Source organism: Trichosurus vulpecula, chromosome 4 (assembly GCF_011100635.1).
Source record: "Trichosurus vulpecula isolate mTriVul1 chromosome 4, mTriVul1.pri, whole genome shotgun sequence".
In the NCBI taxonomy this organism is placed as follows: domain Eukaryota; kingdom Metazoa; phylum Chordata; class Mammalia; order Diprotodontia; family Phalangeridae; genus Trichosurus; species Trichosurus vulpecula.
The window spans coordinates 26,617,191-26,640,962 of record NC_050576.1 but is presented as its reverse complement, the minus strand read 5'-3'; the positions used below and the strand labels follow the sequence as shown (position 1 = coordinate 26,640,962).

The 23,772-nt window shown below is 50.1% G+C and overlaps 1 protein-coding gene across 1 annotated transcript in view; it reads right to left on the bottom strand.

Annotated features, from left to right (window-relative positions):
* GLIS1 (GLIS family zinc finger 1) overlaps positions 1 to 23,772 on the bottom strand; it is a 135,014-nt gene that overhangs the window by 10,237 nt on the left and 101,005 nt on the right. The window contains exons 10-12 of the mRNA XM_036755442.1: positions 21,090 to 21,219; positions 13,306 to 13,468; positions 3,388 to 3,399 (exon numbers count right to left, since the gene is read on the bottom strand). Of these exons, the coding sequence (XP_036611337.1) occupies positions 3,388 to 3,399; positions 13,306 to 13,468; positions 21,090 to 21,219 (305 nt within the window). The remainder of the gene's footprint in view (positions 1 to 3,387; positions 3,400 to 13,305; positions 13,469 to 21,089; positions 21,220 to 23,772) is intronic.

Here is a 23,772-nt window from a genome sequence, read left to right as displayed (position 1 = left end):
TCGGGAGCTCATTAGGATTTCCTTTGTCGTATGTACTTTATTTTATGCTTTTAAATACATGATGTGAATGAAGGAGTCAATGGACTCCCCAGGCTGGGTACCTAAAGGAAGGAAATAAGCATTTATGAAGTACCTACTATGTGCCAGGCACTGTGTAAGTGCTTTATAAATATGTCACATTTAATCCTCACATCAGTTCTGGGAGGTAGGGGCAATTATTATCCCCATTTCACAGCTGGGGAAATGGGCAAAGGGTAAGTGACTGGCTGCCTCTGTGACATTAAAAAGGGTTAAGAATTCCTAAATCAGCTAATCTCTAAGGTTACCCAGTCAATCAAGAAAGGCGCTAAGTGCTAACTACATGCCCAGCACTTGCTAGGGGCTGGGGATGGATACAAAACCCAAAAGGAAACTGTCCCTGCCCTCAAGGATCTTCTCTCAGGGCCTTCTCCAGCTCAACCATTCCATAGGAGGCCATCAGTTTGGTGCAGTGTCAGACCACTGGAATCAAGAAGTCTTGGGTTCAAATCCTGCCTCTTGATACTACTAGCTATGCCACTATCGGCGAATCACTCAACTCCTCTGAGAGTCAGTTTCTTCCACTGTAAAATGGGGACATTCAGACCTGAAGCTCCGTGGCTCCCTTACAGGGCTGTGAGAGTGTGCACGTCAAATGCTCCGCAGACCTTAAGGTTTAAACTCTTTTTAAAACATACTAGAAAGTACCCTGTGGCCTCCAGTAACGGGGAGCTCAACACCTACCTACCTACCAGGCCAGCCCATTCCTGCACTGGACAGCTCCTGATGGGGCAAACCACAAAGGGAAGTCCGCCTTGTAGCCCGGGACCTAGCATAGTCACCAGAATACAGGAAGGGCTTCTTAAATATCTGCTGATTGACTTATTCACAGAAAATCCTGACCTGAGAGAGGTTCTGTCTAATCAACTAGAACCCTGGTTTCTTGACCCACTTCCTCAAAGCAACGAGGACTAAGGAACTCAGAAAGAATCCTTCCTACAGCTGCCAAACTGATGCTGCTGAAGCACAGCACTAACTGTGGTACTCTCCTCCTGAAGAAGTATCGGGGACTCCCCAGGGACCTGCAGGATTAAGCATCAACTCTTCCATTTGGCAGAGCAAAGTCCTTTACAATCTGGCTTCAGCCTCCCTCGTTTCTAGCCTTGTTACACCTTACTCTCTTTCCTATACTCTGCGTCCCAGCAAAACTGGCTATTTGCGGTCCCCTACATACGGCAGGCTGTCCCCCATCTCCTTCCCTAGTACAGGCTGCTCCTTGTGCCCAGAAGAGCCTCTGTCCTCATTTCTACCATGGAGAATCCCTAGCTTCCTCTGACACAGCTCAGTCACCACCCTCTGCAACAGGCCTATCCTGATCTCCCTCTCGGCACCCCCCCCTTCCCCAAACGACTTTGTTGGTGTTTGTTTTTTAACCTCATTTGTGATTTTGGTGACTTAGTCCACAAGAATTGATTAGATGCCAAGTATATGCCAATAAGCCCAGGCAGTGCTAAACCACTAAGGATACAAAGGGAAAGGAAGAGAACAAGCATTTATTAAGAGCCTACTGTGTACCAGGCACTACGCTGATCCCTTTACATATATTATTTGAAGGACAAAAACATGGTCCCTGCCCTCAGGGAGCTCACAGTCTAATAGGGACATGACAACACAGAAACGATGAGGTACATACAAGATGGGCAGCTAGGTGCTGGGCCTGGAGCCAGGAAGACTCACCTTCCTGAGTTCAAACCCAGTCTCACACATGTACTAGTCCGACACTGCACCTTGTGTGACCCTGGGCAAGTCACTTCACCTTGTTTGCCTCAGTTTCCTTATCTGTAAAATGAGCTGGAGAAGGGAATGTGAAATTGCTCCAGTATCTTTTCCAAGAAAACCCCAAATGGGGTCATGGAGAGTCAGATATGACTGGAAAACGCCTGAGCAACAGATACATCCAAGATGATCTCCGAGGGAAGGCATCAACAAGGGGGGGGGACGTTGGGATGGGCCTCCTGCAGGAGGAGGGATCTGAGCTGAGTCTTGAAGGAAGGCAGGGGAGTCAGTCCTTTACAACTTAATTGTCTCGGAGTGTCCTGGGAGCACAGGAAAGTTAAGTGTCTTTCCAGCTCTACAGACAGGATGTGTCAAGGGCAGCACTTGAACCCGAGTCTATGTTCTAATATAAAGTGAGAGCAAGAAGGGGACCTCAGAGCCTTCTCCGAGAGCCGGACCTTGTCACCCTACCGAGGAGGAAACTGAGTCCCAGAGAAGAGGAGGGGGATTTCTCAAGGTTGCCCAGGGAGTTAGGGGCTACAGCCAGGGCTCCTGATCCTAAATCTGGAGCTCCTGCCAGGACCTGCAGATGTCTCCTCTGAGGCAAAGAAAGCTGAAACAAGATACCACCCCGCCAAGCCTGAGCTGGGGAATCTTGGGGGAGGCCCTTCGCAGCAGCCCATGCAGCGTTACAGAAATAAAAGCTGGATCGGGCAGAGAGGCAGATTCCTTAGGCTGGCATCTGTGGGGAACAATCCAAATGAAAACATGCTGTGGAGTCCCTGCCCTGGCTCCAGCTGCCCCTGCCCCAGACTCCTCTCTCTCTACACCTCCTGAGGCATCATTCCCAGAGCAATCTCGGCCTTAGTTTGGGTTTCCAAGGTCACCTCCTCCAGGAGGCCTTCCCTGATTCCTCTTGCTGTTAGCACTGCACCTAGGAAGGTCAGAGGCAGGGCTTGACCTCAGGTCTGCCTGGCTTTCAGGACAGGTCCCTAACCACTAGCCCTGGCTGCCTCTCGGGGCTGAGGGTAGGGGAGATCAAGAAAAGCTTCATGAAAAATTGGTGCCTGAACTGAGTCTCAAATGAAGAGAAGGATTCTGGGAGGGAGAAGTGAGGAGGCAGGGTCTTCCAGGCATTTGGGGACCATCCCACTCCCAGCTCTGACATTTCCTGTTCTAAGGCCCCTCCCAGGTCTGACATCCTGTGTTCTAAGGGCCCTCCCAGCTCTGAGATTCTACACCAAGACAGCAGTCAATACAGAATTCTAGGGATCTAAGTTATTAACAAAATGAATTAGCTCCTATTAGAGACACATTTCTTCACAGTATTAACAAACTGGTAACAAGGTGTTAACAGGAGAGATTGGGGTCTATTACAGCCAATTTGTGCTTCTCCAGTTTCAAGGTGTTAAAACATCAAGATTAGCACCTTCTGGCAAGGCCTTCCCTCCCAAAGGTCCTGCGAATGGGGCTATAGGATCTATAGTCTAAGCACAGGCTGTAAGTGCTGAAAGATCCTAATTTCAATTCAGCTCCACCAGCATTTATGGAGCGCCCACTGTGCGCAAGGCTCTGGGGCCACAGAGGAAAGACCCAGTTCCCAGCCTCCAGAATCTGCCTGTAACAACGTACACACACACAGACACCAGAAATGCCGAAAGGGTGCTTCTAGTTTTTTGGGGGGATTTATTGATCATCTCTATCCCTTGCTATCCTCTCTCAGGAAACAACCTTTTGTAAAAGCTAACTGGAATAAGATCACAATGGTGGAGAAGGAAAAGGTAAAGCTCAGCTCTATTGCTCTACTAAACAACCCAATTACTCATAACTCACTTCCCTGAACAAGGCAGAGTTCAAGCATATCCGGAGACCCTGACAGATGGAAGTGAGGATCAAGTAAAAGGCTTTGAGGGAAGTATCAACTGGCTAATTGATAGTGAGTGGCACACCAGATGGGGGCTTGTAGGTAATAGTACTGGAATCTCCAACTCCTCAGAACTAGCCCAAGACTCCTGAGGGGAGAAGTCAGTCACTCTCTGGTGTTCCAGCCTACCCAAGGAATTAGGGTTGGGGTAGTGAACTCTGAAAGTGGGGCTACACACCTACTCTTTCGGGCCTTATTCATCTTTGTGTCACTCCCAGGGCCATATAAATGCGAGACATTTAATGAAAAGGCACTGAAATGAACTGATTTTGCTGTTTCCTGAATGGATAAAATTAGACAAGAGATTTTAATGGATCCACAATCTCATTGATGGGAGTGTTCCCACCAGTGGCTCAGATCTCACTCCACTCTGTCATGCTGTGTACCCCTTATCCTGGTCCTACCAGAAATAAAATAAATAGAAAGTAATCTAGGAAAGAGGCACATGAAGCCAGCAGGGATCAAGAAAAGCTTCATGTAGAAGGTGATATTTGGCTTAGCCTTGAAGAAAACAGAGAATTACAGGAGGAGGAGGTGAGTAGAGAGGGCATTCCAGCTGTGAGCCAGTGCAACAGTGTGTATTGGTAATCAAAATCGGCTCTTAGCACTTAATTCAACTAAGTGCCCTTGAAGAGTTTGGCCTTTATTTCCTTGATTAAATTAGGAGTCTTTGGTGGCCTCCTTGCCTCAAGGGAAAGCCTAGTTTACATGGGTTTGAGTGACATGTTTGTGACATCAGAGACTTTTAGACCACGTGGGTTTAAGGCACATTTTTGTGACGATTTTAGGTCACATGGGTGAGTCGCATGTGTGACTCACCTTTGACACTGAACAAGATATACAGAACCAGGGGTTGACTTTCTCTTTTTTGGAGCTCTGATTTGCAGCAGTAGTGACCGTCGTCTGAGCCAGCCGTTATCGAGCTCCTGGCTGAACTCGGATGTTGGTAACTATGAAATGTATTTGGTCTGTTTATAAATGTATGTTTGTATTTGTTTGTATTTGCTCTGAAGTTCAGGGTGCTGGCTTTTTCCCCTGACCTAAGTGAATGATATTTGAATGCTGGATTAAATTGAAATTGTTAACCCCTTAACATTGCTTTCCTTAGTAAAGCAGATCAAAAGAACCTGAGTTTGCAGCATTTGCAGTCACCCATGCAACTCACCCATGTGACCTAAAATCGTCACAAAAATGCAACTTAAACCCACGTGGTCTAATAGCCTCTGATGCCACAAACATGTCACTCAAATCCATGTAAACTAAGCTTTCCCTTGAGGCAAGGAGGCCATCAAGGACTCCTAATTTAATCAAGGAAATAAAGGCCAAACTCTTCAAGGACACTTGGTTGAATTAAGTGCTAAGAGCCCATTTGGATTGCCAATACAAAGTGTGGAGATGGGAGACATAAAGAACAACAAGAAAGAGAGATTATATCAATATAAAAGTGTATGAAAGGGAGTCATATTTAAGAGGGCTGGAAAGTAGATTGGAGCCAGATTGTGAAGTCTATTAAACGCCAGGTAGAAGCCTTTATATTTGATTCTGGAAATACCAGCAAGGCACTGGGATTTACTGAGCAGTGCATTGGGAAGATCTCTTTCGCAGCTGAGTTGAAGAGGGACAGGAGGCAGGGAGGCCAACCAGGAGGCTGGTGCAAGAGTAGGCATATAGATTGGTAGTACCGATACTCTGTCAATTACTGTTCTGGGAAAGGTGATTTTTTTTATGTTTTGGAGGAAAAAAATCCCCTCCTCTTTGGAGACAGCTCAAAGACTTCAAGACTGACCTGCCTTGAGCACTCATGTCTTCTCTCTATCTGGTCTCTTCTATCTGCTCTTCCCAGATTTGAACCCAGGTTCTCTGACATCCAGTGACTTCCATAACCAGTTATCTTCTGAGCACACCACTGAACCTCCCCACCGTGGTGGGGGACTCATGATGAGCCTTGAAGTCTTGCTATGTTCATGTCCTACCCTGACACACCCTGGTAGTCCTTGGTCTGATGGAGTTGACCCCAAGGGGGATGGAGCCTCCCCCGCAACCCAGGAGTAGCCAAAGTTTGTTTTCCCATCCCAGCCTGCTAGAGATTCAGATTTACTGTCTTCACAAGTGGCTGCTATGAAACAGAACCTGTCGTTATTCACAGCAGACACCATAACGTGTGTTGAAAGAACACGGTGCTACCTGAAGTCTTAAAAATGAAATACTGAACGAAAACGGAGCTAGTCCACTGGGGGAGGCCCATTCTCGGTTGGCCCAACCATGCCTAAGTTAAACATTTGGCTTTCAAGAAAACACATATAAATTAATATAAAATGACCTGTCCTGGCACATGGAGGGCTCTGCCTTCAAACCCCTCTAAAAACAAATCTAATATACATACAACCAAACCCTCTACCTATGTCTGAGAGCCAGGATAAATATATTCAGTAATGAAGTCAGATCCTCTTAGAACATTTGTGAGTAAATTAGATAATTCTGTCCAACTATTTAAATGTCTTAGGAAACCCTCTGGGAGCAGGGAATGCTGGACTGGACATTGACTTTGGCAAGAGGGGCCAGAATATGAGTCCTTCTCCCTCCTCCCCCCTACCTCAAAAGGGGGAGGGGATTGAAATCAAGCCCCACAAACATGAGCAGTCTTTTTGTCCCCTAGTCTGGGGGAGATCTTGGTGTCTTGGCTGCTTTGGTGGCTCCATAATTCACATCTGGGATAGGTGACACAAGGAGGTTGGCTGGGAAGCATTTGGGGGCTGAAGAAGTGAGGGATCCCGTCTTGTCATCACTCGGGCTCCTGAGTGTAAAAATTCTTTACGTGTACTTACCCAGGAATGCAAGGACAGGTGACGGATGAGGCGAAGCTGTGTATACAGCCCCGACCGGCTAGAGAGCTGGCTGTTTATTTATCTTTTACCACGATGATGTTTGTGAAGTGTCTTGAGGGATGGGCCACTGGAGGAGGGCTCAAGGAGCAGGCTGAAGCCCAAGGTAGTTTTGTGTTCCCCAGGAGGGGTCTGGCTAGCCTTGGCCTGTCACCACTCTTCTTTCTTAGCTTCATCTCCCATCACTCCTGGACATGCACATAAGAATTATAATGCATTCCCAATGTCACTGAGAAAGATGGTGGAGGGCAGGTCAGATTGGATTAGATGACCTAGGAGATCTGATGCAGACCAGATTCACAAGGAATTGATACTAATCTAAAAGGGTGGCTACAAGTCTCCAAAACATAAATGGCTGAATGGACAGACAACCCATGAAAGAAGGGACAGAAATTGTAAATAATGACCTGAAAAAATGTTTAAGCTCACTATTAATCAAAGGAACTCAAATTAAAACAAGTCTAAGATACCACGTCAAAACCTTCCAATTGGCAAAAACATATAAAAATAAAACCTATGCTGGTGAAGGAAGTCCACACATACTCTGCTGGTATTATTGCAAATTAATTCAATGTTTCCAGAAAGTGTTTGGTAAGGACACTACGGGTCATAAAACTGATTCTTATCCTTTGACGGTGCAATTCCATTATTAAGAATGTGCCATTAAACAAATCTCTAAAATGGGAGGGAAAAGGACTTTGTCATATTTAATGTTTTATAGCTGTCCATTTCTGGCTACGGTATGCTTTTGTTCAAGGCTTTGGTGGCTCCCTACAGACCCCTCAGATAAAAGACAAATTCCTCAGGCTGGCACTGAAGGCCCTTCCCAATCTAGCTCCCAAGCCTGTTTCACAACAGTCTCCTTCATGCATTTTTCATTCCAGCCAAAACTACAAGCTGTCTCCCTACCTTCCACCCTTCCCCTCCAAGCACATGTAGAAGCTGGTCCCCACGTCTGCAACGCCTTCTCTCTCGCCAACCCTCTCTCTTAGAATTCTTATCTTCCTCCCAGGCTCTGCTCAGGCATCTCCTTCTTGGTAAAGCTTTCCTGGATCCTCCCACCTGTTAGCATTCTCCCCCTCTGCCAAAACCTTGTGTTTATTTCTTTATCTACATACTGTATGTAGCCCCCATCAGTAGAATGTAAGCTTAAGGACGGGGATTGCTTCATTTTCAGCTTTATATTTCCAGGGCTTAGGACAGTACGTTTCATGTAGGAGATGCTTAAAAAAACATTTCCTGAATTGAAATCTCAATGGGCCAACCTGGAGTCCTGAAACGGCAGGGAGCAGAAAAGAAAATATAAATTATACCTAATGACATACATGCTATGTTTAATCTCATTAATAACCAAATGAATACAAATGAAATGACCTCTAAGGCGTGACCTCACACTCGTCCAACTGGCAAAAATAAGGAAAAGATGACAATACATAATCTTTTGGAGAAATACATGCACTTATACGTTGCTGGTGTTACTGCAAATTAGAACAATGTTTTTGGAAATCATGATGAGGTTTGAGGGGGGTTTCAGGGACCCCTCAGAGACCGGAGTATGGGAGAGGGTCATCTGGAATGAATTTGTAGACTCAAGCATTCTTTAAGTCAAGGTGGCAAAGGTCTATTGTAATGCCAATATAGCGGGCAGCGCTCCTTGGGGAACTTGAATTCCTTAAGGAACTTGCAACTTAACAGGAAGGATGCCAAAGCTTATATAAGAAAAGTAGCGGGTTATCTGGCAGATACGCTAATTAGGGGACAGTCTATAACCTTGGTCACCGGCATCATTCACTAGGGGAAACCAGGGGAAGGGGCTTCTCAGGGGTGCACTTTGGGTCTGTTACGTCTGTGGTGAGACAGCTTTGAGAGCTGATGTCTATAGCTTGACCTCTGGATTGACTAGGATAACTTTGGGAATCAATATGTGATAATTCTGTGCTTACAAGACGGTCCTGATTTTACAAGAGAATTTCTTCAGAGGTCAGCTTGTGATAGGGAAAGACAGTTTATTTTACTGGGGGCCTGCTTATGAGTAATTGTGGGGAAAGGTAGTTTGTCTTACTGGGGCCCACTCTTGAGTATTTGCTAGGCATGGTGTCCTTGGCTTGGGGAGAAAACTGTCAGGGATAGGGTTTTGAAGCTCGGGAGAAATGTGATCTTGGAGTTGGGGTCTAAGCCCAAACACCCCATCAGTCAGGCAGGACAGAACAAAATTCCTATGATGGATCAGTGATCTTGGGAGGGATCTTGTCACTGGAAGCACACTCCAAGGAAGTCATTAAAAAGAAAAAAAAGGCCTGGTTATAAAGGGATATTTGTAGGTGCTGTATTTCTACCTCCATTACTGGTAACTGCACGAAATTACTGACACTGTCCATGGTTTTGGAATGCTTGACAAACACACCCCTCTTATTATCTCCCAATTTCCTTATCATCCTCAAACTATAATAACCTGTGGTTTTATCATTGTAGATGTACCTTCTGCCTCAGTTCTCCTTAATGGCTTAGTGGGAAGTCACAGAAACTTGCTATTGGCAAAAAATGGGTCTAGATCTCAGAAGGAAAGGATGCTAGAGAACCAAGGGTAGGGGACCTGTGGCCTCAGGGCCATGGCCTTCTAGGTCCTCGGGTGTGGCTTTTTAATTGAGTCCAAGTTTACAGAACAAATCCTATTAGGGGGATTTCTTCTGTGAAGTTTGGATTCAGTCAAAGGGCCTCACTTGAGGACCTGGAGGGCCACATGTGGCCTTGAGGCCCAAGGTTCCCTGTTCCTGCGTTAGACAATCTAAGCTGTCAAGGACCTCAGAGAACATCCTGTCCAAGCCTCCACTCACAGACACAACTATCACAATCCTCAGGTGCTCATCACCTCACACCTGGACCATTGAGGCAGCTGCTGGGGGCAGGGGAGGAGTGTCCCTGCCTCAAGTCTTTCCCCACTACAGCCCATCCTCCATTCATATGCTAAAGTCATTTTCTTTAAAGTGTAGATCTAACCATGTCCCCCTCCCACTCCCAACCACCTCCAGTGGTCCTCTCTGACCTGCAGGATCAAATATAAAATCTTCCACTTGGCATTTAAAACCTTTCACAAGCTGTCCTATCTTTACCTGCTTACATTGCATCCTTCTCTATGCACTCCATGGTCCAGCTTTCACTGGCCTCCCTGCTGTTCTTCACCCATGACACATCTCCCGACTTGGTGCATTTGCACAGGATGTGCCCCCTTCCTGGAATGCTCTCCCTCCTCCTCTCCACCTCTTAGTTTTCCTGGCTTCCTTGGAGACTCAGTTCAGGCGGTTCCCCCCAGAGGTTAATGCCTTCCCTGCTCCGGTGATCTGCACCCTACTCTGTATAGATCTATTTACCCAGTTATTTGCATGCCATCTCCACCTAGAATGTGGGCTCCTTGTGTGCTTTCCTTTCCATCCCCAGCCTTCAGCAGATGCCCGGCACATAGTAAGTACTTAATGAACACTTGTTGAATGACCGACGGAAGGAGACTCTGGATTAGAGGCAGAGGGAAAGTAGGAGTCCATCCCAGGCATGGGGAGCAACCAGGCAAGGATGTGGTGGACAGAATGAAGGAAAACCAGCACGTGGCCAAGTCCTCCATTTACCCAATGCCGAGAAAAGGACAGAAAGACAACAAGCTCAGCCAACAAACTTGGATACTTCCAGTGGTGGGGAGCTTATTATCTACTGAGACAGGCTGGCCTGTTTTTAGACAGCTCTAAATTTTTAGGTTGGTCTAAGTAAAAACTGGGCAGCTAGGTGGCAGCAAGTAGGGTGGCAGCAAGTAGAGTGGCAGGCCTGGAATCAGGAAGACCTGAGTTCAAATCTGACCTCAGACACTTACTAGCTGTGTGACCCTCGGCAAGTCACTTCACCCTGTTTGCCTCCATTTCCTCATCTGTAAAATGAAGTGGAGAAGGACATGGCAAACCACTCCAGTATCTTCATGAAGAGGAAGATGTGACTGAAAAGTGACTGAACAACAACCATTTTCAGGAATGTGGCAAGGTCTGAAAATAATTTCCAGGGAGTTAAGAGAGATTTTTGAAATGGCTTAGTCTTCTAGTCTAAGGGGTCCACCAAAGCTCTCTGGTGCCGTAGAGTCAGGAAATATCTGAGAACGCTGAAAGAATCTGTGAAGGTGGTTCCTGAAAGCTACTGGTGTCTTCTGCAGAATTCTGGAGGAGAGAGAGCTAAGGAGGGAGGAAGGGGCAGGGAGACAGATGACTTAAAACTATCCCAAAGGGGGACGAGCTGCCTTGGGAGGCGGCAGGTTCCTCCTCCCTGCAGTATTCACGCAGAAGCCGGATGACCGATTGTTGCAGGTGTTGGGAGGGGATTCCTGTAAGTGGATGGGTTGGGCTAACTGGTCCCTGAGGCCCCCTCCAACTGTGAGATTCTAGGACTCTACCCAGAGGATTCAGCCACATTTAACGGATGGCGGCAGAGAAGAGAGCTGAGGTTTGAAGGCTGTACTAAGCGAGGTTTAGTGTCTAGGACGAGGGAGGGCTTGGCACTCCCACTGTTCTGAGCTCATCAGTCCACAACTGGAACACTAATCATTGTTGGTGGAGTTGTGAACTGAACCAACCATTCTGGAGCGTAATTTGGAACTATGTCCAAAGGGCTATAAAACTGTGCACACCCTTTGATCCAGCAATAGCACTACTAGGTCTGTATTCCAAAGAGATCAAAGAAAGGAGAAAAAGACCTTTTTGTACAAAATATTTATAGCAGCTCTCTCTTTATAGCAAAGAACTGTAAATTGAGAGGACGTCCATCAATCCGAGAATGGCTGAATAAGTTGTGGTCTATCAGTGTAACAGATGTAATATCAATGTAATAAGAAATGATGAGCAGGTGGATTTCAGAAAAACCTGGAAAGACTTACACGAACTGACGCTGAGTGAAGTGAGCAGAACCAGGAAAACACTGTATACAGTAACAGCCACATTGTGTGATAACCAACTTTGACAGACTGAGCTCTGCTCAGCAATGTAAGATTCTAAGACAACTCCAAAAGACTCATGATGGAAAATGCCATCCACACCCAGAGAAAGAACTACGGAGTCTGAACACAGATTGAAGCATATTATTTTCACTTTTTTGTGTTTTTTTTCTTTCTTGTGGTTTTCCCCTTTGGTTCTCATTCTTCTTTCATAACATGACCAATGTGGAAATACATTTACTATGATTGTACGTGAATGGCCTATGCCATCTTAGGGAGGGGGAAGGGGAGGAAGAAAAACTTTAGAACTCAAAATCTTATAAAAGTGAATGTTGAAACTATCTTTACAGGCAATTGGAAAAAATACCATTAAGTGGGGAAAAAACTAATTTCAGCTTTGTTACTTATTAGCTACAAAAACTTAAGTTAGTCCCTTTCTTTCTCTGGGCCTCAGTTTCCACTCCTGTAAAAATGAGGGGAATGGCTTCTAAGGGTCCTTCTCACTCTTACCAAGTCCCCCCCCCCACCCAAATTCCCTAATTCTAGCCCAGAACGAGCTCTGCCAGATCGGCACTAAGGGTTCCAGAGACGCAGAGGGGGAAGGGGGTGGGGCAGCAGACAGCAGAACAGTCCAATTCTGTTTATTTGCAAGGAAAACTTTTCTTAAGCGTCCTCCAATTAGCACATTAAGTACTTAGCTCCAATTAGCTGGCTGTAATGTGAAGCACATTTGTGCAGGCAGAACGTGGGGCATTGTGGACGCCTGCATTTGCCTTCAATTACTTCGAGTTTAAGGCTCTCCGATGTTTCACAGCAGCATTCTGGGGACCGGGGTGTGCTGTGGGCACAGCCGCCAGTGGGTCCTGTGGGGGCGGCTGGGTGCAGGGAGACAGTGGGAGGCGGGCATGAGGAAGCTGCGTTTATGGAGTGGGCAGCAAAGCAATTTGTCCACCAAGCAAATAAATATTAGTGCTGGGCCATGGAGGGAGGCCACCTGGGAGCTTCTTGGGGAGGAGGGGGCAGGCAGGGGATTCCTCGGCCAGAAGGCTATCCTCCCCCATGCCCACAGGAATGCAAGACAGCTCGCTGCTTCTTCCTCCTGGAGAGGAGAGGCCTGGGTCCTAGTCTGGGGTCTGCCCTGGGCTCGTCACTGCGTGACCCAGGCCAAGTGCCTTCCCTTCCTGGGTCTGTTTCCCCTTTTCTTTGAGTGGGGATTTGATGAGATTAGTCACTAAGGTGCCTGCTAGCTCCAATAGTTCCTGTCCTAAGGTCCCCCCAACTCTAAAATTCTATATTCTTAGGCCCTTCCCAGCTCTGCCATTCTCTGTTCTAAGCTCCCTCCCAGCTCTGAGATCCCTGCTCTCAGGCCCCTCCCAGCTCTGACATTCCCTGTTCTAAGCTCCCTCCCAGCTCTGACATTCTCTGTTCTAAACTCTCTCCCAGCTCTGACATTCTCTGTTCTAAGGCCCCTCCCAGCTCTGACATCCCTTGTTCTAAGGCCCCTCCAGCTCTGACATTTCTGAACATGGTAGCTATTCCACTTAACCAAACCTCATTACACTTACACACACACACACACACACACACACACACACACACACATAAACTGTGAAGACACTCCATCATTGAGGGGTTTTGTGGGGGAGGGGATTTATCCATTTAACCCTCCCTCCCTCCAAGCTGAGCCCACACGCATGGTATAGGGGGGCAGGGGGCAGTTCCTGAAGTGTGGGGTCACTTACCCTTCCCTGGTGCTCTCTGCTGCAGGCAGAGGGGACAGGTGGTGCTGGGAGCTGGCCATGGCTGAGGAGTCCAGTGGGTGGTGCCTGGAGGGGCCGTCCTGAGGAGGGGGCAGGATCCCGGAAGTCAGTCCATTCTGAGAGGCACCAGAGCCAGGGAACATGCCTGCAGAGACAAAAAGCACCCATGTGTCATCTGGCAGCTGGTAACAAGCCCCCCGCCATGCACCCACTGATCCCAGACACCCTCAGACAGACCCAAGGGGCCCTTCTTCACCTAGAAATAAGCCAAGATGCCACCGTGATCTGGGCTCTACAAGTGGGCAGGACTAGGGATGGGCCAAGCCTATGGCCCTGGTAAGGCCCAGCTGAGGACAGGCTGGGGCTCAGGTCTAGGAGCCACCATCTAGGAAGGCCATCAGTCAGCTGGAAACAGGCAGCCAGGATGCCCAAGGATCCCGGGATCCAGCCATATGCCACCACAAGCTGTCTAGTCCAGCCCTTTTCCTTTCTGGATGGGGAAGCTGAGGTCCTCACAGGGTCACAAGATCAGAATTTCAGAAATGGAAGTGATCCCTAGCAACCAATCAATCATTTATTATATGCCTACTATGTGCCAGGCATCCTGAATCCCAGACTCATAGGATCATCAATTAATGAACATTTATTAAGCTCCTACTATGTGCTAGGTATTGGATTCATAAGGTCAATCGATGAGCATTTATTAGGCTCCTACTATGTGCTAGGTATTGGATCCATAAGCTAATTAATCAACGAGCATTTATTAAGCTCCTACTGTGTGCTAGTTATTGGATTCATAGGATCAATCAATAAACATTTATAATGTTAATTCAAATAAAAAACAAAATCAATGAACAACAGGAGCTTATATAAAAGCTCCTATCATGTGCCAGGCACCATGCTAAGCACTGGGGATACAAATGAACAAATGAAATGATTCCTGTTCTCAAGGACTCCAACATTCCCATGCCTGGCACAGAATGAACTCCCAATAAATTCCCATAAAAGGAGGACAAGCGTTCTTTAAGCGGTGCCCAAAGGAACCTCCTTCCTCCTAACCCCCAACAGTGGGTCCCACCTCTGCCTTGGAGCCTCCAGGGCGAGGAGCCAGCCCCTCTCAGGGCAGCTCGCTCCACTTGGGGCCACAGCCAAGCTGAACAGGTAAGGGCCCTTCCACTGTTTCCAATCGGTCCCCCAGCCCCGTCCTGGCCCCTGGAGATGGAGGTAATATACAAGTGTCAGAGCCAGGACTGGAGGCCAGGACCTCCAGTGCCTTCCATATCCCACACCGGGACCCGAGGACTTTAAGGGTCTGAAGGGCTGAACTGGCCAGTGTCAGAGGGATGAACCAGAACACAGTGGGGTTTAGGAGGCACATTTCAGCTCCATGGAGAGGAGACTTTCTAACAAAGAGAACTGTCTGTGTGTGGCCTAGGCAGCCTTGGAGGTAGTGAGCTCCCTGTCTCCGAAGATATGCAAATCACAATTGTCACTAAAACTTTAGCCTGGGGGCTGGATCTGATGCTTCTGGATCAACCACCCCAGCCCCATACTTATGGGATGGAGCTGCTTTTATTGTTGAGAATCCCCCAAGGGTTCCCTTTTAATCCAGAACTTGAGCGAGTGTAGATGGGGATTAGGGCAGAGGTAGGAGGAGTCTGGGGAAGGGGAAAGCCCCCCAGGGCCAGTGAGGGAGTCAGGCCCACAGACGAGGAAGGGGTGGGGACACAGCCTTGGAAGGAGCCGATTCTGCAGTTTGAAAACCTCTCCCCATGAGACTGGTCTCCCCATCCTGAACTAGTTTCTTATTTTGGGGGGGTCATTCTTTGTACCTGTGGAGCCACGTGCAGGGCCTGGCCCCCACAGGAGCTTCATACATGCTGACCTTGTTCACTTAACCTCTCTGGGCCCCTGTTTCCTGAGCAGTAGAATGAGAGGGTAAGGCCGGGCAACTTTCAAAAGTCTCTGACTCTATCATCTTCTAGCTGGCTCCTGGGACCCAAGGCGGCAGCTCAGGGCCCTTGGGAGACCAGGCTGGAGCCCTGTCTTTGCCATCACTCCCAGCTCAGCTGGGTGTGGTCCTCACTTTTCAGGGACCGAATCCTGACCCTGCTCCTTTTTACCAATTCAGTACTGGGGGGTTTCTGCCTGCAGCCCCAAAGCTTCATGTTGGCTTTGGACTCAGCCCTGCCACACACAAGCCTTTGGCAAACACCTACTGTGTGCTAGGTACCAGGGCCACAAAGACCCGATGGAAAAACAGTCCTTGTTCTGAAGGAACACTCTGGAACACTGGCAGGAACAGTGCTGGGTAATTAATTCAAGGGCAGATAGTTCATTAACAACTGGCGAAGGGGAGGGGGAGTTGGGATCAGGCAAGGCTTTCTCCTAGGAAGTGGCACCTGAGATGAGCTTTGAAGGAAGTTAAAGATTCTAAGAGGCAAAGGTGAAGAGGGAGGACATTCCTGGTAGAAGGCACAGCCTAGGCAAAGGTATGGGGTTGAGAGATGGAACTTCACGAGGGAGAAGCGGCAAACTGGCCCATCTGGTAGAACACAGAGTGTGTAGGGGAATGATGTTCCATGCTATGTTGATTGATATGAAGCAGTTTGGGTGGGAGGGCATTAAGAGCAGGGGATGGCTGTGAATAAGCTCCAGGTTAGGCGGGGAGCCTCACTACCTAGCCAACCTTCTTAGCCCTCAGGATGTTCCCAGTCTGGCTGAGGAGCTTGGCTCTGGCTCACTTCTTCTCCCCACCCCGCTGCTCACCCCCACACCTGGACAGGCCTCAGGCCAGAGCACTCCCTCTTGGGTTCGCCAGCCCCTCTCAGGCCCCTGTCAGGACTGAGCATCCCGGACCCTGCCTCCCTGAACCACTTCAGAGTGTAAATACATGTCATCAATCACAATTCACAATTGTTTAACCTTTGGCCCAAACATCTGTTCCCCAAACAGCGCTGCCCTGGGCAGCTGTGAGGGGGAGGGCCTGAGAGCCAAAAAGCCCAGAGTGAGAAGCAAAGGAGCCCAGAGGCAGGGCTTCGGGCCCTGCTCTGCCCCCAGCTCGAAGGATTCCCCCCCATGGGCCTCAGTTTCCCCATCCTCAAAACAAGATTGTACAAGAGGACTCCCAGCTCTTGAAGGTGTGCTGGAACTTTCCTGACAGCCACTGGTGAGGAAGGTGAGGCCGGTGCTACCCAGGCTCAGAGTGGGGGACTTGCCCAGGACATCCCACTACTGAGGGTCAGAACTGACATTCGAACCCTGGTCCCTCCTGGCACCATGGCCAGGGCTCTTTCCCTGACCCTCTGGGGAGCAGATCCAGGCTTGCTTCCATACATATTTAATAGTGTGTCATCCCAGACTCAGAGGCAGAGAAAATGGACTTTCCACCTCCCCCCAACCCCCATCCCTGCCGCCCTGGCACATCAATGGAGATCTCCAGCCAGCTGGGCAGATCTCAGTCACAGCAGGGCTTGGAGATCCCCTGGGCTGATTTATAAAGGAGGAGACTGACGGTCAGTCACATAGGTACCAAAGACCAAGCCCGGCCCATGAATGCGCTTTCTCCCCATCCTCTCTCCCCTCGCCCTGTCTGTCTCCCTCCTCCTCTGTCTCCCTCTTTCCTCTGTCTCTCTTCCCCACTTCTGTCTCCCTCTCTCCATCCCTCTCTGTCTCTGTCTTTGTCTCTCTCTCACTCCCTCTCACTCCCATTCTCTGTCTCCGCCTCTCTTTCTCTATCTCCCTCTTTCTATCTCTCTTTCCTCCACTTCTGTCTCCCTCCCTCCTCTCTCTCTCTCCCTCTGTCTCTCTCCTTACCTTTCTCCCTCTCTCTTTCTTTCTCTTTCCTGTCTCCCTCCCTCCTCTCTCCCTCTGTTTCTCTCTGCCCCCCCCCGTCTCCTTCTGTTTCTCTGTCTCTCTCTCTCCCCCCTTTCTTCCTCTCTTTCCTCTGTCTCCCTCCTCCTCCTCCTCCTCTCTCTCTCCCCCTCACCCTCTTTTTCTCTCTTTCCTCTCCCTCCCTCCTCTCTCTCTCTCTCTGTCTCTTTCCTTGTGTCTCCTCTTTGCCTCTCTCTTCCCCTCTCTTTCTCTTTCCTCTGTCTCCCTCCCTCCTCTCCCTCTGTGTTTCTCCCCCCCCCATCTCCTTGTGTTTCTGTCTCTCTCTCTCTCTCTCCCCCCTTTCTTCCTCTCTCTTTCTTCTTTCCTCTGTCTCCCTCCTCCTCTCTCTCTCTCCCTCCCTTTCCCTCTTTTTCTCTCTTTCCTCTCCCTCCCTCCCTCCTCTCTCTCTCTATGTCTCTTTCTCTGTCTCCTCTTTGCCTCTCTCTCTCCCCCTCTCTTTCTCTTTCCTCTGTCTCCCTCCCTCCTCTCCCTCTGTGTTTCTCTCCCCCCATCTCCTTCTCTGTTTCTCTCTCTCTCCCTGTCTCTCTCCTTTCCTCTGTCCCTCTGTCCCCCCCTCTCCCCCCTTCCTCCCTCTTTCTCTCCTTCCTCTGTCTCCCTCCCTCCCTCCTCTCCCTCTCTGTGTCTCTTTCTCTGTGTCTCCTCTTTGCCTCTCTCCTTCTCTGTCTCTGTCTCTCTTTCTGTCTCCCTCCCTCTCTTCCTCCCCTCTGTCTCCCCCTACCTCTCCCAACCTAACGTAGCAGCCGCAGCTTTCTGCCCTGCTAAGAATGTCCCCATCGTGGAGGGGTCCCTCCCTGTCTGCCAAGGTCTCCTGGGTCTCTCCAAAGCTGGAGCACTGCAGCACTCAGCAGTGGTCCCGGGTCAGTGATGAGTAGGGGGTGGCAGGAGGGGTCAGGGAGCAGAGGGAAGCAGTCACCACAAGCCCACCTTCAGGGTCCGCACCATCAAGGTGTCATGACAGGACAGGCGGCCACTCTCAGTGCTTTTGAGGTTTACAAGCACTTGACATGAGTCATGGGAAGTAGGTGCTATGATGAGCCTCATTTTACAGAGAAGGAAACAGTCTAAAGCACTTGCCCGGGGTCCCACAGCTGGCACCAAGGCCAGTCTGGACCTCTGGTCCCCAAGACCAACCCTCCCTCCAGGGTACCAGGCTAACACCTTGGACAAGTCACTGCCCTCTCTAGGCTCTCAGGATGGTCCTGGCTCTGTATCTACAACCCCACAATCCACCAGCTGGGAACATCACATTCTCTATCCAGGACCCTCTGACTGACTGGGTTCTCTGACAAAGTCCCTCTTCCCCCTGGTGCCTCACTCTCCCCACTTGTCAAATGGAGGAGGGTGGGCTGGAGGGAAGGGGAAGCGTGGGCTCCACTCTGGCACTGTAGGCCTCTTCCCTGGACCAGAGTCCAAACTTGCTTTGAAGCCTGACTCCCTGAATGACGGTGCTCTGCTTCTCCATAGGATTGGCTTCTATCCCTGACATATTTTAAAACCTGAAACCGCTCCAACTTTGAGGGAGAAAAAATAAAGTTAAAACATTAAAAAAAAGTTTGGAGTAATCTGAGAAATCCCAACGGGCTGAGGCTCCACATACGGCTATTGTGGTTTCTTTGAAAAAACAAAAAAACAAGCCCCCAAATGAGTGTTTTCAACTGGAATAAAAAGGCCATTATCTGGTATCACTTCCCATGTGGTGCACCAGAGAATGCTGGCGACCCGTTTGGCCTGAAACACGAGCCCAGCTTTCTCTGGCTGTGCTATCTGTGGGTGCCTGGGAGCCAGGGGAGTGGGCAGAGGATGGACGTCAGCACGGGGAGGGAGCGAGGAGCATGTAAGGCTGGGACAGAGACCCAGAGCTGGGAGGGCCCTTAGAACAAGGTATGTCAGGGATGGGAGGGGCCTGAGAACAGGGGATGTCAGAGCTGGGAGGGGCCTGAGAACAGGGGATGTCAGGGCTGGGAGGGAGCTTAGAACTGGGGATGTCAGGGCTGGGAGGGAGCTTAGAACTGGGGATATCAGGGCTGGGAGGGGCCTTAGAACAGGGTATGTCAGAGCTGGGAGGGGCCTGAGAACAGGGGATGTCAGAGCTGGGAGGGAGCTTAGAACAGGGAATATCAGAGCTGAGAGGGGCCTGAGAACAGGGGATGTCAGAGGTGGGTGGGGCCTTAGAACAGAGGATGTCAGAGCTGGGAGGGGCCTGAGAACAGGGGATGTCAGAGCTGGGAGGGGGCTTAGAACAGGGGATATCAGAGCTGGGAGGGCCCTGAGAACAGGGGATGTCAGAGCTGGGAGGGGGCTTAGAACAGGGATGTCAGAGCTGGGAGGGGCCTGAGAACAGGGGATGTCAGGGCTGGGAGGGGCCTTAGAACCAGAGAATGTTAGAACACAGAAGAAAGATTGTTAGACACCCAAGGATCTCCCAGCTCTGCCTGCTTTACAGATGAGGACAATGTCACTTTACAGACAAGGACAATGAATCCCCAAGAGAAGTGCTGTGCCCAAGGTCCAGGATGGAGCAGGGCTGGGTGTGGCCCCTGCCCCTGCATTCTCTGAAGCTCCTGGATGGGGCCTAGGTCACCCTAGGGAGGAAGGTTTTGCAGCTGGAGGCGGCTGGACAATGGAGGGAAGGTTTTGGAGGAAAGTTGCCAGTGCTCTCTTAGTGGCTGCATCTAGAAGGCTTTTCTTACTGCTCCTCGTTCTTGACCCCCCTGTGGCCCCATCGAGCCCCTCCTTGGGCCATTCCACTCTGTGGCTCAGGCCCAGCAAAGCTTATTTGACCCCTCTTCAGAGTCCTCTGCAGAATCCTCCTCCAGACCCCACCCTCCCACCATGGCTGATGCTTCTTCTCTTCCCCCTCTCTAGGACCCCCCCAACCTGAAAAGCTTCCACAGGCAATGATCACCTCCATGCACATGATTCTGAGACCCAGCTATCCATCCCTGACCTCTCTCCTACCTCCAATCTCACATCACCAATAAGAACCAAACAGAACTCATGACCTTTCCCCCTCCAGCCCTCCCCACCTCCTGATCTCCCTCTTACTGTGGGGGGCAATGCCAGACCCTGGTCCAACCCAGGAGTCCTCCGGGGCCCCATGTTGAAGGGGTTGATGTGACCTTCCTAACATCTCTCGAATATGTGTCCTTCCCTCCTCGGACACTGGTCCTTTCATCCCTGGATGTTCTAACAGTCTCTGGTGGCTGCTGGCCTCAGGTCTCTCCCCACTCCAGTCCATCCTCCCTTCAGCCACCAATGAGGTCGTCTCTTCCGCTCAATGACTTGCACCAGCTCCCATTCCCTCCAGGATCCAATACGAAACACCCTGATTTAGCCTTCAAAACCCCTCACCAACGAGCCCCTCCTCCCTCTCCTGGCTTCTTCCCCCTAACTGAAGTCAGGTCACACTGGCCACGGTCCTCAGGTCCTCATCATCACCCTCTCCAAACCTGGAATGCTCTTCTTCTGGCTTCCTTCAAGGCTCAGCTCTAATCCCACCCTCTGTGGGAGGCTGTTCTCAGACACCCCCTTCCCACCTTGAGCACCCTTCCCTCTGTGATTACTACTCATTTAACCTGTACAGTCCCTGTGCAGGGGCTGTCTCTTTGATGAGAACATAAGCTCCCTGAGGGCAGGGGCTCTTTTTGCCTTTGTATCTCCAGTCGTTAGCACAGAGGCTGGCACACAGTAGGTGCTTAATAAATGCGTACTGAGGGATGGATCAAGCCCCTCTCTCAGATCCAGCTACATCTGTGGTTTACCCCTCGCCCCAAGCCAGGTTCTGAATGGGCCTGTTCTAGACTGAATCAAGAACTTCGGGCCTCGTTCCACTCCTCCCTCGGGACCGCCGGCCCCCACCGTGGCTGCCTTACCTGGGAGCAGCTCATGGCCCACAGGTCTTCCACACTTCCCATCCAGGCCATGCTGGGAGGTTGGGGGAACCTGTGGGATGCCCAGGCACTCATTCAGGACGTCCGGCTCGACCTCTGTGCACACGTGCAGCTAGGAGATGAGCAAACAGAGGGTTAGCTTAGCCGACGTGGTTGCCAATGGCACTCTCACTCACCAAAGGCCCGGCGGGATTTCTCAGAGGCCTTCTAGTCCAAACCCTACATTTTACAGACAGGGAAACTGAGGCCCAGAGAAGGGACTTGAGGCCAAAAGCAAAGACAGTAAGTGGCAGAAATGGGAGTCGAACCCATGTCGTCTGATATGAGTCATCTTTCCACGCATAGATGTGGCTGTTTTGTGGGAAACTCTGAGCTCACCACTGTGAGGGATCCAAAGAACAAAGCACCAATGGAAAGAACCGCGGAGGCCCCTGGGTTCAAGGCCTGACTCAAGTGCAAATCCGCCGGCCAATGTCTACTGGCATCTGGCCTCCTTTAAATACCTAATGCGCAGCTAGGAATCTGAGGCAGAACTCGAACTCAGGCTTTTGACCCAGCACACTGGATAAATTGCTGACTAGACTCCAAGGCCAGCGTTCTGCACCTACTGATGGGGAGCTGCTCCCCCCTCACAAGATGGCTTGTTCCATTGCTGAGCACCATCAGAAAACCATGGTCTTCGCAGTGGAAGAGCTGAAGGTTTAAGTGGGGCCACAAGCCACAGATAAGTGATCGAATGTGAAAGCATATGGTGGAGGCAGAAGCGAAGAGAATTAAGAGTTCAGGGGGAGGTGACGGTAGATCAGGGAGGGCTTCCAGGAGGAAGGGGCACCTTATCTGGGTCTATGAAGACAGGCAGGCGGGAAGGTGAGGAGGGAACAGGGAGATCGGAAAACAGTGGGGCACATTTGGGGACAGCGAGACTTCCAGTTTGGACTTGGTAAAGAAGGAGAAAACCAAACCTGGGAAGGCTGGGGGTCAGAGGGCTCCCTTAAAACTGACATTTCTGCATTCCTCGAACTGAGCCCAATACCCTGCAAGCAACAAGTGATTAATGAAGAGAGAGAAGAAAGGCTGCCCCAGGAGGTAATGAGCTCCCCATCACTTGGGGTGTACCCTTCAAACACAGGCTAGGGATGTAGCAGGGACTGGATTACAACCTGATTACAAAACAGCTCGAACTAGATTCTCCTCCATGTTCCCTCTGAGGCTCTGGGACATGGACCCGGCCAGAAGAACTCTTCCCCCCGTGTGCCCTGGGGTCCAAGTTGCCAGCTGTGCCCAGGACCAGGGCACTGCTGCCTGACTCCCGAGTGCATACGGCTCCCGCGACTTGGCAGCTGTTCTCCATGTAAACGAACGTTTTGGCAAAAAACAGCCAAGACATGTTCTAGCTAACCACAATGTCGCTCATATTAAAACCAGCAGGAGAGGAGAATTAGGAAAGAAAAGCATTTCTAATTCTCTTTTTAAACACAACCCAGCTGCCAAGTCGTTGTCATAATACAGGGCTCGGGTTACCCAGAAACATTCATCATCTCCCAGGGCCATTAAGGACGAACCATTGTGGAAGACTTTACGGTTCTGTATCTCAGGCTCCCCTGGGCCCCGGCCACGCCCTTCAGACCCAGCAGGGCCTGGGGAAAGTGGGTTAGCATTCGAAGCCCTGGATGGCTGCTTGTGTGAGATGGGAAACGGGTCGCTCTCTCGAATGTGAGGGCATGACTGCCCGTGTGACTTTGGGAGAGCCATCTGGGCTTCAGTTTCCTGGCTTGTAAAGGAAGAGGGTGGACCTTTCCCACTCTAAATCAGCCTGAAGCCGAGCCCCTCACTGGCCTCTTCTGGGGACCGGAGGCAGAGTCTCCCCAAGAGCATCAGAAGGCCTGGAGAAGCCAAGTGATGGGAGAAGAAGGGAAATCTGAGCCTGCCAGTGGCAAGCCGGACACTAAAGCAGAGCCCACAACAAAGGGGGCAGCAGGCCCAAGCACCGCCAGCCTGTGGAGCCAGAGGATCTGGCATGCCAGAGAGGAAAAGTATTGGCTCTGGGTTCAAATCTCTGCTCCTAGCTGGATATCTTGGCCTCTTCATGCTGGGCCTCAGATAAGAGGGCTGGACTCTGTGGCTTTTGAGGCCCCTTTCTGGTTCTAGGTCTAAGACAGTGTGATCTTGAGTTGGTCACTTAACTTTCTTGAACCTCAGTTTCCCTGTCTGCAAAATGGGGATCATAATCTGTATACTGCCCCCCCGGGGAGTGTTTTAAGGGTGGTGCTCTGGAACCTTTAGAGAGCTACAGACTTGAGAGGTGGAGTCAACAGTCAACGAACATTTGTCAGGCACCCACTGTGCCAAGCGCTGGGTTTGTGTTCGAGGCCAGGCTGCTGTTTGATCCTGGGAAAGGCTGGGCCCAGGCCACCCTGACCTGCTGATAACCCAGCAGCCTGCCAGGGGTGGGGTGGGGGGGCATCAAGGGCGTTGAAAAGAGCAGCTTTGGGCCTGGATGGGGAGGAAACCAAGCCCACAGAAGGGAAGTAACCCGCTAGTAAAATGGCTAAGGCTGGATTTGAACTCGGGTCTTCCAGACTTCTTCCTGACTCCAAGGACAGGGCACTCTCTCCGCTGGACTTCATTTTACAGATGAAGAAACTGAGGCCCAGAAAAGTGAAGT